This window comes from Chrysochloris asiatica, unplaced genomic scaffold (genome assembly GCF_000296735.1).
Source record: "Chrysochloris asiatica unplaced genomic scaffold, ChrAsi1.0 scaffold00033, whole genome shotgun sequence".
Lineage (NCBI taxonomy): Eukaryota > Metazoa > Chordata > Mammalia > Afrosoricida > Chrysochloridae > Chrysochloris > Chrysochloris asiatica.
The window spans coordinates 16,839,636-16,855,137 of NW_006408551.1; the positions used below are offsets into that span (position 1 = coordinate 16,839,636).

Genomic DNA, 15,502 nt, shown 5'->3' on the forward strand with positions numbered 1-15,502 from the left:
AGCCATTTCTACATTCAAGAACAAGTTTCAGTGTATCTAAATGGATTCCAAGATTGTAATCTTTACAGATTGGGAGCCCAGTGACTTTGAATGATAACCATTAGACTGTGAGCCAAAGGTTGGCAAAGGAAGCCCAGCAGCCACTCTGTAGGAGAAAGATGAAGCTTTCTGCTCAAAGATTTACAGCCTCAAAAACCATACACAGGGTCATTATGAGTTGGCACCAACTTTACAATACAACAATCTTTATAGAAGCAGAACGCCACATCATTCTCCCTGGAACAGTTAGTAGCTTTGAAACACTGACCTTTCAGTTAGCATCATGCATTTTAACCACTGCCCCACCAGGGGTCTAATATCTAATAAACATAGAAAGAAACATCATCACTGTGATATTGGCATAATGGTGATTTTCTGTTTCCTGTTTTCTATTTCCTTGACACATACCTCTCCTGATTTTAAACCCCTTGGTAAACAAGGTCCACTTATGGATGCTAAAATCAGTGGGCAAAGTTTGAAGAGAAACAGAATATTTCCAGACTTTCAAAGTATCACCACCAATGGAATTATTAGCTAAAAAAGAAAGATGACTTTCTAGTGGAGAAATTTAGCAGCCAGTATCTTGCTGTTGTTGTCAGGTGGATTTGAGTTGATTCCTACTCACAGTGACCCTATGCACAGCAGAACAAAACACTGCCTGGTCTCACAATCATGTTTGAACCCACTGTGGCCGCCACCAAACACGATATCCTTCTCCAGGAGTTGGTCCCTCCTGATAATATGTCCCAGGAACATTCTGGCTGCACTTCTTTCAAGAGAGGCTTTTTGTTTTTGTTTCTCTGGCAATACATGGTGCTTGTAATAGTCTTCACCAACACCATAAATCAAATAGATCAATTCTCTCTCGTCTTCCTTATTCATTGTCCAGTTCATGTTTTGGTTCAGGTGCTCCTTAGTCCTCAAAATGACATCTTTGCTTTTTAACACATTAAAGAGGTTTTTTGCAACATATTAGTCTAATGCAATAAGTCATTTGATTTCTTGACTGCTGCTTCCATGAATGGTGATTGTGGATCCAAGTGAAATAAAATCTTTGACAATTTCAATATTTCTCTGTTTATCATAATGCTACATATTGGTCCAGTTGTCAGGATTTTTGTTTTCTTTATATTGAAGTGAAATAGAGCTCCATCAGTAAGTTCAAGTCTTCTTCACTTCCAGCAAGCAAGGTTCAGGTTGTTGATCAAGTTGACACAACCTTTATGCTAGGCTTTTCTTCATATAATCCAGCTCTTTGGATTTGCTCAGTATACAGATTAAATAAATATGATGAAAGGATATAACCCTGTCACACACCTTCCTGATTTTAAACTCTTCAGTATCCCCTTGTTCCTCATGAGCATAATTAAGTGTTCTGGACTTCCCACTCTTCTCAATGTTACTCATAATTTATTATTATCCATACAGTTGAATGCCTTTGCATAGGCGAAAAGTACCAGTAAACCTCTTTATACCTTACTCAAGTGTAGTGAGAGAAACTCATCAGAAACCCCTTCATACTATGCACTGAGAATATATCATTTAACTCTTCTGAAAGACAAAGAACAATTGAGGAGCTCTCACAGATTGGAAGAGTCCTGGTGTGGTGCCTTAGAGTAAGCACTGGACTGTCAACCACAGTGTTGGCAATTCAAACCCACCAGCCGTCCTCAGAATCCCTATACAGGGTCTCTATGAGTAAGAACTGACTCACGGCACAAATAACAAGGAGAAAATATAAGATCCCTGGTGACCCAAGACGTAAGCACTGAATTGCTAATAAAATGGTAGTTTGAATTCACTAGCTGATCTGCAAGACAAAGATGAGGCAGTCTGCTTTCATAAAGATTTTAGGGTTTCTTTGAAAACCCTATGGAATACTTCTACTTTGTCATACAGGGCAGCTATGAATTGATATCAACAAAATGAGAGAAAATAACAAGGAGAAGTGACAAGAAATCGCAATGTGGGAAACAGGTTAGGTTCTTAGAACAGAAAAGCGGTTTTAGTAGAAAAACTAATGACATTCAAACAAGGTCTGCAGTTTAGTTACTAGTATTTTACCAATACTAATGTTCTGATTCTGATCATTGTACAATGGTTATGTAATATGTTAGCATTAGGGCTGGTTAGGTGAAGAGTACATGCTAAAATGAATTCAAAATGAAAAGTTTTAAATAAAATAAAATGTATAAGGTACACAGCAACAAGCATTTCAATTAACAGTAAACTATTCTCTGGTTCTTCCTGTTGCAACTTCCACAGCGGAGCGGCTTTCAAACAACTGGCTGGATGTTCGTCACATTGAAAAGTATGTAGAACAAGGAAAAAGTGGAACGAGAGAATTACTTTGGTCCTGGGCACAGAAAAACAAGACCATCGGTGACCTTTTACAGGTTCTCCGGGAGATGGGACACCATCGAGCTATCCATTTAATCGCAAAACATGGTAAACACTTAATATTGGTATAATGAGATTCTCAATCTGTCTCATAGAAATTGTAGTTGTAAGTGTAAATATTGTCTTTTTCCCAAGATTGACTAATCATTCTACATGTTAGAGATTTCTTTCTTAGAGCATTTATTAGGAGCTTCACATATGATTAAAAGTTAAAAAGATAAATTGGGATTTTTTCTTCCTCCTGTGTTTTTGTACAGAATGATAGCTCCAGAGAAATCCTGAGAATTCTCCTTTAGCTTCATGGCTGTTTTTGTGCCACTGTCTTGAACTTTGCTTAAATTAAATTGTCTACTATCCATTCCACAGTGCCCTATTCCTCTCGGAGTTTGTCTGGTCTGTTTCTGATGCTGTCATGCTTTACAATTAGACCAACATCACAATAAAGCCGTGAAGTTTTCTCCATCCTTTTTCTTTGTCATTAAGCTTGAAGTGTCATCTGTTCTGTTTATTCCAATTAGATATTTCCACTTCAGCAATAATGATCTTGAGCAATATTGGGTCATTATGTTCTGATGTTATGCCACAAGGCTTCAAAGAGTTCATGGGAAAAATTCCAATATTTCTCCATTCCATAGTTTTAGTTCCTCATATACTTGGGCACTGTAGGATAAGCTCTCGACTGCTAAGTCAGTTTGAACCACAAGGTCGGTGGTTCAAACTTACCAGTTGCTCCTTGGAAACCCTATATAGGGTTGCTATGAGCTGGAACTGAGTCAAAGTTAAGAATAACAGCGAAGTTAAGAATAAATTTAGTGCACACAAATCTCTACCTCATCATCCAAAAATTTTGCACATAACAAAAAAAAAGAAATCCTAAAAGATTTGTACCAGAAAACGGAAGCTTCAGATTGAGTTTTGTCTTGTAGGTTTTCCTTGTTAACAGGATATTAGAGAGTGGCCAGCATGCATCTACCTGGTTTCTTCTGTATGCTTGACTAGCCCCTTTTACCTTTTGCACTCTGTTTCTTCACTTAGTTCAGTACAGAAGCTAATGAATATAGCGAGTCCCTGGGAACTATAAATGCAATGCTTTTTCATTATCTGAGTCTTTTCCAGCCACTGAAACCAACCACATGGTTTCCTGTTTGCAATATAAACTCATATCACTTTGATAGGACATATGGGTATGTGTTGTATTTCAGTGTTCTGGAATAGATTTGAGGGTTTCATTTTACTCTCCATGTTGTTTGTTTACGCACTGGAGAATGATAAAGGATCAGAGCAGATGGAAATTCTATATTCTTGGGTGGCTTCCAGTTTGTTGCAAATGCAAAATTGATTTTTTTTTAAAAATGTGATTATTAGTTTATTGTTGGGAAAACACTTATTTACTGGCTTAGTGCAAAGAGATAGGAAAAAAGAGAGACTAAGAGTATAACAGTATCTTGCTCTTATTGGTGAATCCACCAATAAGAAAAATATGTCATTGCAATTATTGAGTTGAAATTTTGATTTAAATTGTAATCTTGAATTACTTAATTAGACACATAGTTAGAGAAGAAGATGTAATGACACTTTGGAAACAAAAGTGTAACCTGCTGAGCAGGTGTCCCTGTCACAGTTTCTTGCTGAATTAGGAGTTGGAGTTAGTAATGAAAAATGCATGAAAAGATTTCATCTTTCTTTGACAGGCAGGCTTATAAGTTATCCTCATAATTCATTCTTGTCTATCTTTCTTTAAACTTTTATTCATTTTGGTGGTTTATTATATTTTAGAGGGACTTGACTTTTCAGATTCTAAACTCCAGAGATCACTTTGTAGATGTGGATTTCCTTAGGAGGATCCCTGGTGATGCAGTGATTAAGCTCTTGGCTGCTCTTAAATGTTGGCAGTTCAAATCCACCAGCTGCTCCATGCAAGAACGATGTGGTGCTCTGCTTTGGAAATGCTATGGGACAGGTTTACTCTGTCCTATATGAGTCAGAATCCGCTCTCCAATATATTTTGGTTTTGTTTTAAATGAGTCTCACTGGGAAAGGCTTTTTATTTCCTCCTAGCACTGTTCCTATGATTCAGGTGGCTGTCGCTATGTGATTTCTTCACATTCTTAAAATAGGTACCTGGACCAAGAGGCAGTTGTTCAAACAGAGCATGGGAACACTGAATGGTTTAAAATTAAGAAAGGTGTGTGACAAGGTTGCATTCTTTCACCATACTTATTCAACCTGTATGCTGAGCAAATAATCTGAGAAGCTGGGTTCTGTGAAGAAAAACATGGCATCAGGATTGGAGGAAGACTCATTAACAACCTGCGATATGCAGATGATACAACCTTGCTTGCTGAAAGTGAAGAGGACTTAAAACATTTACTGATGAAGATCAAAGAGCACAGCCTTAAGTATGGATTACATCTCAATATAAAGAAAACAAAAATCCTCACTACTCACCAATAAACAACATTCTTGTCAATGAGAAAAGATTGAAGTTGTAAAGGACTTCATTCTTCTTGGATCAACAATCAACACTCATGGAAGCAGCAGTCAAGAAATCAGACAACGTATTGCATTAGGCAAATCTGTTGCACAAGAACTTTTTAAAGTGTTGAAGAGCAAAGATATCAGCTTGAGGACTAAGGTGTGCTTGACCCAAGCCATGGTATTTTCAATAACCTCATATGCATGTGAAAGCTGGACAGTGAATAAAGAAGACCGAAGAAGAATTGATGCTTTTGGGTTATGGTGTTGGAGGAGAATATTGAAAGTGCCATGGGCTGCCAAGAGAACCAACAGATCCATGTTGGAAGATGTGCAGCCAGAGTGCTCCTTGGAGGCCAAGAAGGCCAAACTTCATCTCTCATACTTCAGACATATTGTCAGGATGGACCAGTCACTGGAGAAGGATAAAGACCCCCAACGCGATGGATTGGCCAAGTGGCAGCATCGACGGACTCAAGCGTGGCAACAGTAGTGAGGTTGGTCCAGGATCAGGCAGTGTTTCGTACTGCTGTGCATAGGGTCGCTATGAGTTGGTACTGATTGATGGCACCTAAAAACAACAACAACAAGGTATCAGGACATTATGAAGGAATGAAAATATTTGTGTACTCTTTGATATTTTTGGCATGCATATTCTCATATATCACATTCTGCACATGTTCTCATATATCATGTTTCAGTGATGAGCATTGTTTTCCAGTTTCTTTATGGAACTGGCAGCGTTCTGATGATGTATAATTTTGAATCTTCCATTTTATATGCCATTGAAGTATTATTATCTTTTCTCATGAGCCACAAAAGCACAATAACTTTTATAAATTCCAAACTTGAAATTTTGTTCTGAACAACAATGCTTTCTTCAAGATGTCTGTTATTTCTCTTAATTGCACTGGCTAGAACTTCTAGTATGATGGTAAGTATAAGTGGCAAGACTGAATATCCTTGTCTTATTCCTAATCTTTAGTGGAAAATATTCAGCCTTTTATCATTAACCATTATGTTAACTGTGGAGTTTTTGGTTTTTTTTTTTCCATAAATGTCCTTTACTAAGTTAATGATATTCTCCTCTATTCCTAGCTTGTTGAGTGTTTTTGTCATGAAAGAGTGTTGGTTTTTGTCAAATGCTCTTTATTTAGATGATCATTTGGGTCCTTTATTGTATTAATGTGTGTGTGTTGTTGTTAGGTGCCATTGAGTCATTTCTTACTCATAACAATCCTATGCACAACAGAACGAAACATTGCACGGTCCTGTGCCATCTTCCTACTGTTGCTGCCCGTGTGTCAACCGTTCTCACTGGGGTCTTTCTCTTTTTCGCTGACCCTCCACTTTACCAAAGATGATGTCCTTCTATAGGGACTTGTCACTCCTACCTATGTGTCCAAAATATGAGAGATGAAGTTTCACCATCCTGGATTCTAAGGAGCATTCTGGCTGTACTTCTTTCAACACATATTTGTTTGTTAACATTCTTCTCCAATACCGTAACTCAAGTGCATCAATTCTATGGTTTTCCTTATCCATTGTCCAACTTTAACATGCATATGAGGTTATTGAAAATACCATAGCTCGGGTTAGGCGACCTTAGTCCAAACTGACATCTTTGCTCTTGAACATTTTAAAGAGGTCTTGCGCAGCAGATTTGTCTATGCAGTACGTCATTTTATTTCTTGACTGCTGCTTCAGTGGATCTAAGTAAAATGAAGTCTTTGACAGCTTCAATCTTGTCTCCCTTTTTCATAATGTTGTTTGTTGGTCCAGTTGGAGGATTTTTGTTTTCTATATATTGAGATGCAACCCATACTGAAGGCTGTGGTCTTTGATCTTTATCAGTAAGTATTCTAAGTTCTCTTCATTTTCACAAGCAAGGTTATATCATCTGCATATCACAGGTTGTTAATAAGTCTTCCTTCAATCCTGATGTGTGTTCTTCTTCATACGATCCAGCTTCTCAGACTATTTGCTCAGTATACAGATTGATTAAGTGTGGTGAAAGTATACAGTCCTGGTGCATACCTTTTCTGATTTTAAACAATTCAGTATCCCCTTGTTCTGTTTGAACAACTCTCTCTTGGTCTATGTACAGGTTTCTCATGAGCAGATTTAAGTGTCTTAGAATATCCATTTTTCACAATGTTATCCATAGTTTGCAATCATCTACACAGTCAAAAATTTTGCATAGTCAATAAAATACAGGTAAACAACTTTCTGGTATTCTCTGCTTTTAGCCAAGATCCATCTGATGTCAGCAATGATATCCGTTATTCCAGGTTCTCATCTGAATCCAGCTTGAACATCTGACAGTTCCTTGTTGATGTACTGTTGTTACCATTTAAAAATTATCTTCATCAAAATTTTACTTGCAGGTGATATTAATGTTTTATTATTGTTATTATTTATGATTTCCACGTTCTATTGAGCCACCTCTCTTTGGAACGGGTAAAAATACGGATCTTTTCCAATCAGTTGTCCAAGTAGCTGTCTTCCAAATTTCTTGGCATAGGTGAGTGAACGCTCCCAGTGCTGCGTGAGTTTGTTGAGAGATTTCAATTAGCATTCCTCCAATCCATAGGGCTTTGTCAATGTCTTCAAGGCAGGATGAATTTCTTCCTTCGGTACCATCTGTTCTTGATCACATATTACCTCTTGAAAAAGTTGACCGTCGACCATTTCTTCTTGGTAAGTGACTGTGTATTCCTTCTATCTTATTTTAATGCTTTCTGCATCATTCGACATTTTGCCCATGGAATCCTTTAATATTTCAAGTGGAAGCGTGAAGTTTTTCTTCAATTCTTCCAGCTTGAGAAATGCTGAGCATGTTCTTCCCTTTCGGTTTTCTAACTCTAGGCCTTTGCACATTTCATTTTAATACTTTGCCTTCTTGAGTTGTCCTTTGAATTTTTCTGTTCAGTTCTTTTACCACCTAATTTCTTCCATTTGCTTTAGCATCTCTAAACTGGAGATCAAGTTTCAGAGTCTTTTATGTTATTTTAAAAAAGTCATTGGTCTTGCAAAAATCTATCATGAATCTCCAACATCATTTCTACCACCAAGGCCAAAATTTTCCCCTATTGATCCTTCTTCTTTGTTTCCAACTTTCACATTTCAATCACCAGTAATTACCAGTGCATCTTGATTATAGGTTTAATCTATTTAAAACAGAAGAAGTTGGTAGAACTTCTTTGTAGGCATATGAATATTATCCTATCACACAAATACCATTAAACTTCAATTTGATGTTCCTGGCATAGTAAACTATATGATTATCTGATTCAAAATGGCTAATAATAGTACATTTAAGCTCACAAAAGCCTAGGATATCTATATTTATGCATTTAATTTCATATTTGACAACTTCCAGTTTTCCTAACATCATACTTCATACATTCCATGTTCTGACTACTAATGTTTGTACAGATTTTTCTTCATTTTGAGTTTTGTCCCATCAGCAAATGAAGGTCCTGAAAGCTTTGCTCCATTCATGTCATTATGGTCAACTTTGCTTTGTGAAGGCAACTCTTTCCCAGTCGTATTTTGAGTGCCTTCCAACCTGGGGGTCTAATCTTCTGGTAGTATATATGGCAATGTTCGGCTGCTATTTATGAAGTTTTCAGTGGCTAAACACTCAGATGTAGCCTGCCTCTCCTTCTTCCTAGTCTGTCTTAGTCTGGAAGCTCCACTGAAACCTGTCCACCATGGGTGATCCTGCTGGTATTTAAAATACTTCCAGCATCGCAGCAACATACAAGCCACCTCAGTAAGACAAACTGACAGACGAGTGGTGGCATCATATGCTATCTCTTGAAATGGTTCAACATCAACTAATTATTTTTGATACAGTGACTGTGTATTCCTTCCATCTTCTTTTGATGCTTCCTGCATTATTCCATATTTTGCCCAAAGAATCCTTCGGTATTGTAATCTGAGGCTTGAATTTATTCTTTAGTTCTTTTAGCATGAGAAATGCTAAGCATGTTTTTCTCTTTTGGTTTTCTAACCAATAAATGATGTATTACATTGATTGATTTTTCAGATATTAAGCAAATCTTGAATTCCTGGAATAAATCCCACTCTTTCAAGATATCTAATCCTTCATATAAGCTTCTTGATTTAGCTTGCTAGTAGTTTGTTGAAGAGTTTTGTATCTTGTTCATAAGGGATATTGCTCTGTGGTTTTCATTGTTTGTGATGTCTTTGTCTAGTTTTGGTATTAGGGTATCAGAGTAACACTGACCTCATAGAATGAGTTGGGAGTTATTCCCTTCTCTTCTATTTTGGACAAGTTTATGAAGGAATGCTGTTAAATCTTTTAAAAACTATTTTGTAGAATTCACCTGTGCATGGACTTTTTTTCTAGAAAGTTTTAAAATTACTAATTTAATCTCTTTTTTATAGGTCTAGTCAGGTTTTTATTTCTTCTTGAGTCAGTTTCTTTAGTTTGTGTTTTCCTAGAAATCTGTCCATATCACTTAAATTATTTCAATTTTGATGTACAGTTATTTATAGTATTCCCTTGCAAATCTTTTATTTCATTCAAGTTGGTAGTGATGTCTCCTTTTTTTACTTGAATTTATTATTTGAGTTCCCTCCCTTTCTTCTTGGTCAACCTAACTAAGGGTTTATCAATTTTATTGATCTTTTCAAAGAAATAATTTTGATTTTACTGATATTCTCTTTGGCTTTTCTCACTTTTATTTTCAATGAAATTTTAATTATTTCATTTTTCTGTTTGCTAGAGTTGTTTGCTCTTTTTTTTTCTAGTTCTTTATGGTGGCAGAAATATGAGATATTTGAGAAATATGAGATATTTCTTCTTTTTGAATGTAGATGTTAGCAGCTATAAATTTTCCTCTAAGTACCGCTTTACTACATTCTCTAAGTTTTGGTATGTTGAACTTTTGTTTTCATTCATCTCAAAGTATTTGATAATTTCTCTTGAATTTTCTTCTTTGACTTATTGAGTTTATAGTTTAATTTCTGCACACTTGTGAGTTTTCCACTTTGGGGATTCTGTGAAATGCTAGTGGTGCAGTGGTTAAGCACTTGCCCTAACTGATAGGTCAGTGATTTGAACCCATGTAGCTTTGTGGCCATTAGATGTGGCAGTCTGCTTCTGTATGGATTTACAGCCTTAGAATCCCGACAGAGTAGTTCTCCTCCGCCCTGCAAGTTTTCTATGAGTTCCAACGGACTCAATGGCAGTAGGTTTGTGTTTGGGGATTAGTAATGGTTACATGTGATTAATGACACACACACACACACACACACACATATATATACACATATATACATGAAACCACCTCTAATAATTTATGGTACAAAATAGGATAAAAAAATAAATAATATAATCCCCAAACTCTACAGTCTAAAAGATACATGCAAAAAGCCAATAACAATGTTGCTTTTGTCCTTTCAAGTTTCTACTTATTATTTTTTATATCTGTATGATGTCCAATAATAATTTTAAAAAGGTAATCATAATTCAAATGAACAAAAGTGTATTTCTTAAATATTTAATTAAATAAAGCTATTTCACATGTGTAATTTTATAAGCATTCTACAGGAGCAAAACTGAACTTTAGAAATGTACATTACTATCAAAGTGATAATAAACAGTCTCAGAAAATTTTTTAAAAAATCTAACCCTTTATGAATATGATGCAAAAATATTTTTATTTCTCTTTCAGGAGTGGCCTTGAATCCTGCTGAGCAGATTCCCCAAGAGGCTGTACTCCCAAATATGCCATGGAAGGTAGCGTGTGTGTGTAGATGGTTGTGGTAGTTATGTGCTGTGGAGTCAGTTCTAACTTACAGTGCCCCTGTATAGGGTCTCTGAGGCTGTAAATCTTTAAGGTTACAGAAAACCTCATCTTTCTCCCATAGAATGACTGCTAGTTTTGAAGTGATGACCTTGAGGTTAACAACCCAACTGGTAAACATTATGTTACCAGAGCTCCTTGTGTGCATAGATAGTAACTCCAAAACTCCAGTGTATTTATGAGTACGTTGTTGTTGTTAAGTGCCGCTGAGTCAGTTTGAACTCATAGCAACCCTGTGTATGGTTTCCGAGGAGCAGCTAGTGAGCTTGAACCGCCGACAAACTTGTGGTTCAGACCAACATTGCATTCAGTCCAGTGTATTAACCTGCAGCACCACACCAGGACTCCATATATGAGCATAGTTGAGCATAAAGAATGAAATTATCTGACAAAATTTTTTGTAAATGCTGTGTTTTCAGAACCCTTTTTTAAAATCAGGAAAAAACCATGACTGTCTTGATCTTTCTTTAGGCAAGGAATGAGGGAATTAGAGATTCATAAATGTTTGCAGAGTTTAGCACTTTCTCCTTTGGCGATTGTAGAGTTAAGATAGATCTCCTAAGGGCACTGTGAGTTAAACATTTGTTTTAACGCAGATTTTAAATTTGCTATTCTATTTAGTGTTTGTATGTTGTTATTCATTTTCATTAAAGAAAATTAGCAGTGATCACTTACATAGCATTGTTGTTGTTGTTGTTAAGTGCCGTTGAGTTGGCTCCGACCCATAGCGACCCTGCATAGGGTTTTCAAGGAGCAGCTGGTGAGCTTGAACCGCTGACTTTGTAGTTCTAAGGGCTTTGCAGTCTGGCGCATTAACCCACAGCGCCACACCAGGACAAAGCATTAGATGCCATTTAAAATTGATTATGACACACCATGGTATTGATACTTTCATTTTTACAGATGGTATGGAGGCCTTTGAAGGACACGCAATGAATGTTGTTGAATGAAGTGAAAGAATGTTGCTTTCTGCTAGCGTTCTTCTAAATTAGAATCCACTTTATTGTCTTATACAGTCCCAGGGAAAGTTTGGATTTCTGTTGACGCTCTGTTCTTGCTAGACTTATGAAATGGAATTACTTTAGTGTGTATTTCTTTTCATAGGAAACAGTAAATGTCACAGTGGATAATGTCCTTACCTCTGAACATAACGAAAAAGGTAAAAACAAAACAAAACTCCTTAAGTCGTTCCTTCCTTTAAATAACTTAAGAGGAGAACTGTTAATAAATGTTATTCATTTTTTAATATACAGATTAATTTTACAAATTTCCTTCAATATATAAATGTTCATAATATTGACTGGCATTTATTGTGGTTATTGTGTGATCGATTCTGACTCATAGTGAACCGTATAGTACAGAGTAGAACTGTCCCATAGGGTTTCCTGGGCTATAATCATTGTGGAGAAGATTGCTACGTTTTTTTGCTCCCACAGAGTGATTGGTGGATTAGCAGCCAATCACGTAACCATTATGTCACAAGGGCTCCACGATTGATGTTTGGCAAATGAAGAACATAACTGTGGTCTTTTCATTTAGTGAGCTTTCCTACTGCATATTAGTAAATTTGCTGTTTTAATGTGTAGTAGGAACATCTGTGTAAAATTACTGTGGGTCTTAAATAGTTTTAGAAATTTTTCTGGCAAATACAAGGGTGTCTGGTGATAATTAAAGAACCGGTAGTGTAGTGGGTTACATGTTGGGCTACTAACCACAGCAGTTTGAATCTACTAGCAGCTCCAAGGGAGAAAGATGAGGCTTTCTGCTCCCATAAAGATTTACAGCCTCGGAAACCCTTCTCAGGATCTCTGTGAGTCAGAACTGACTCAGTGGCACACCATCACAACCACCTGGAGATCATTAGAACAATGCTGAGGGTCTCTGAAAATCCAGCTATTTCTTTGTGAAAAATCCAACAAATCCCACTAAATCATATAAATTCACTTCTGCTCCAGTCTTTTCGGACACCAACCACTCAGACCCTAACCACTCCAAGCTGGGTCACTAGTTACTGGGTACAGCCCTCCGGATTGCCCAATCTTCCCAAGACCTCAAGCACCAGCCACAAACATAGCAGCCCCCACTGCACCCTCTCTTCTGACTTGTTAGCTACAAATTCAGACGTTCCCTCTACCCCTCAGGTACCAGCTATAATCTCAGGGTACCCAATCTTGTTCACTTTTGATCTGCTGGTTCCCACTTCTCCCACAGGTTTTTTTGCTAGAATGACTTGTAGAACTCACAGAGAGCACTTATACTTACAATTACAGTTTTATTATAGGAAAAAGAATACAAATGAAGAGAAACATAGGGTAGGTCTAGGAGGGGTCCCAACACAGAGCTTCCATGTCCTAAAAAAGGAATGCCGTTCCTTCCCACTTGCATTTATAGCTTTTACTAGACAGGGTCACTATGAGTTGGAACCAACTCAACCGCACTAAACAACAACAAACCATTAACCAGGAAGCCTAAAGAGCTGTTGGGTCCAGGATCTCTGGTAGTCAGGAATGATTGAATCAGCCTACTTCCCCTGAGATCAGCTCATACCACAAGGCGGTGGTTCTGGCCTGACTAGGCCCTACCTGAGTCACCTCATTAGCATAAACTCTCAGTTTGTGGTCTGAAACCTGGGAGACCCAGGACTCCACAGGACTGCTTTGTTTCTCTTGGTCTCTCAAGTTTCCCCCTTTGACTAGGTGCGGTCTTATCACTTTTCTAATGCTTTCTTTTAGTGGAAAATAATTGTTTTCCTACTTTGACACGCTTCTGTTTTACACAGGTTCCGGCTCATGCACATTTGACTGTACATAACAGAGGCATCTCAATTAATCAGGAAATTATAAGGTTTTAGAATTATTTCTCAGGAAACTGGGACAAAGATCAAATTACTTTAGGGAAAGTTAATGTAAACCTTACATTGTTCCCTGACCACTTTCTTTATTAGCAGGGAGAATAATTTCATTCCAGCTCTGGTAGCATAGTGGATTACAAACTGTGCTGCTAACTTCAAGGTCAGTAGTTAGAATCTATCAGTCCCTCCGTAGGAGAAGGAGGAGCCTTATGCTCCCGTAAAGGTTTATTGTATAGCCTTGGAAACCTTATACAAGGAAACTCGGTGGGACACAACCAGCCAGCTGGGAATTATCCTGATAAAAATAAATGATTATTTAAAGCTATTTTGTATAATGTTTGCCACTATGTTGGGTTGTTGCTTCCTTGGCTCAAAAGAGAATTACAAAAAAATAGGTCAAGTTTTAGTTGTTCAACATTAAGGTTTAAACTAAACATTAAATGTCTATAGGAAGCATGTTGTATTTGTTGGTGAAGTATAAGCAAACTTGGATTTGTTGATGTTCTGATTCATAGTGATCCTATGTAGGGTATCCATGGAGCGGCTGGTAGGTTTGAGCCACTGACCTTGATGTTCAAACTGACCTCGTGGCCCAGTGCTTATCCTACAGCGCCACACCAGTTTTTTTTTTTCATTTAAATTTTGATTTGATTGTGTTTTAAATGCTTTCCCCAGTTTCCAATTTGGATGCTTTTTTAAAAAATGGACCAGCTACTTAAAAATTAAGAAGTTCTTAAAATTTACTTTGAAGAAGTAAGTTAGGCATTTAGAGAATTTGGCTCATGAAAACTGATATCTGTAAATCATACTTGGAGAATATTGTTTAGGCAAATCAAGATCCCACTTTTGACAGTTTCTTACTAGTTTTAGGTTCATAGTGGATCAACAGCAATACATTGTCTTAATGATTAGGAAACAGAATCTTGGAAAAGTTTTACCAATTAAGTTTTTTTGGCTGATCTCTCTGGAGAGGTGATAGAATCACAATGTTATTCAAATAGCCAAAATGCCGTTTTATTAAAGAAACACGTGAAGAAATACTTATGATCACTAGCGAATGGTGGTGGTGGTGGTTATGTGTGGTGGAGTCACTTCCGACTCATAGTGACCCTGTGCAGGGTTTCCGAGGCTGTAAATCTTTATGGGAGCAGAAAGCCTCATCTTTCTCCTGCAGAGCAGCTGGTAGAGTCGAACTGCTGACATTATGGTTAGCAGCTCAGCTTGTAATCCACTATGCTACCAGAGCTCCTTAATTAGCCATTGTTGTTGTTATTAAGTGCCGTCGGGTTGATTCCAACCCATAGCATCCCTGTATCGGGTTTCCAAGGAGCAGCTGATGAGCTTGAACCACTGACCTTGCAGTTCAACCGGCTTTGCAGTCTGGCGCATTAACCCATAGCGCCATACCAGGACTCCATTGGTGGTGGTGATCATGTGCCGTAGAGTCGAAACCGACTCATAGTGACCCTGTACAGGGTTTCCGAGGCTATAAATTTTTACAGGAGCAGAAAGCCTCATCTTTCTTCTGCGGAACAGCTGGTAGTTTCGAACTGCTGACCTCAAGGTTCGCAGCCAGATTCGTAACCACTACGCTACCAGAGCCAGGACTCCATTGTCATTGTTGTTGTTGTTAAGTGCCGTCGAGTCCATTAGAAGGATGCAAATCTAAACAACAATGAGATATCTCACCCAGCATTAATGTTGTCGTTGTTAATTACCATCGAGTCAGTTTCGACTCATAGCAGTCCTTTACAGGGTTTCCAAGGAGCAGCTGGTTAATGTGAACCGCCGATCTTGTGATTCAAACTGACCTTGAGGCCCAGTGCTTTATCCCACAGAGCTACACCAGGACTCCAGCATTAACTGTTGTTGTTGTGAAGTGCCATCGAGCCAGTTC

General features: G+C 37.6%; 1 protein-coding gene across 1 annotated transcript in view; it reads left to right on the forward strand.

Moving 5' to 3' along the window:
- The window catches only part of IRAK3 (interleukin-1 receptor-associated kinase 3), a 90,641-nt gene that overhangs the window by 20,049 nt on the left and 55,090 nt on the right, over nucleotides 1–15,502 (forward strand). The window contains 3 exon segments of the mRNA XM_006859610.1: nucleotides 2,305–2,487; nucleotides 10,623–10,687; nucleotides 11,859–11,913. Coding sequence (XP_006859672.1) covers nucleotides 2,305–2,487; nucleotides 10,623–10,687; nucleotides 11,859–11,913 — 303 coding nt within the window.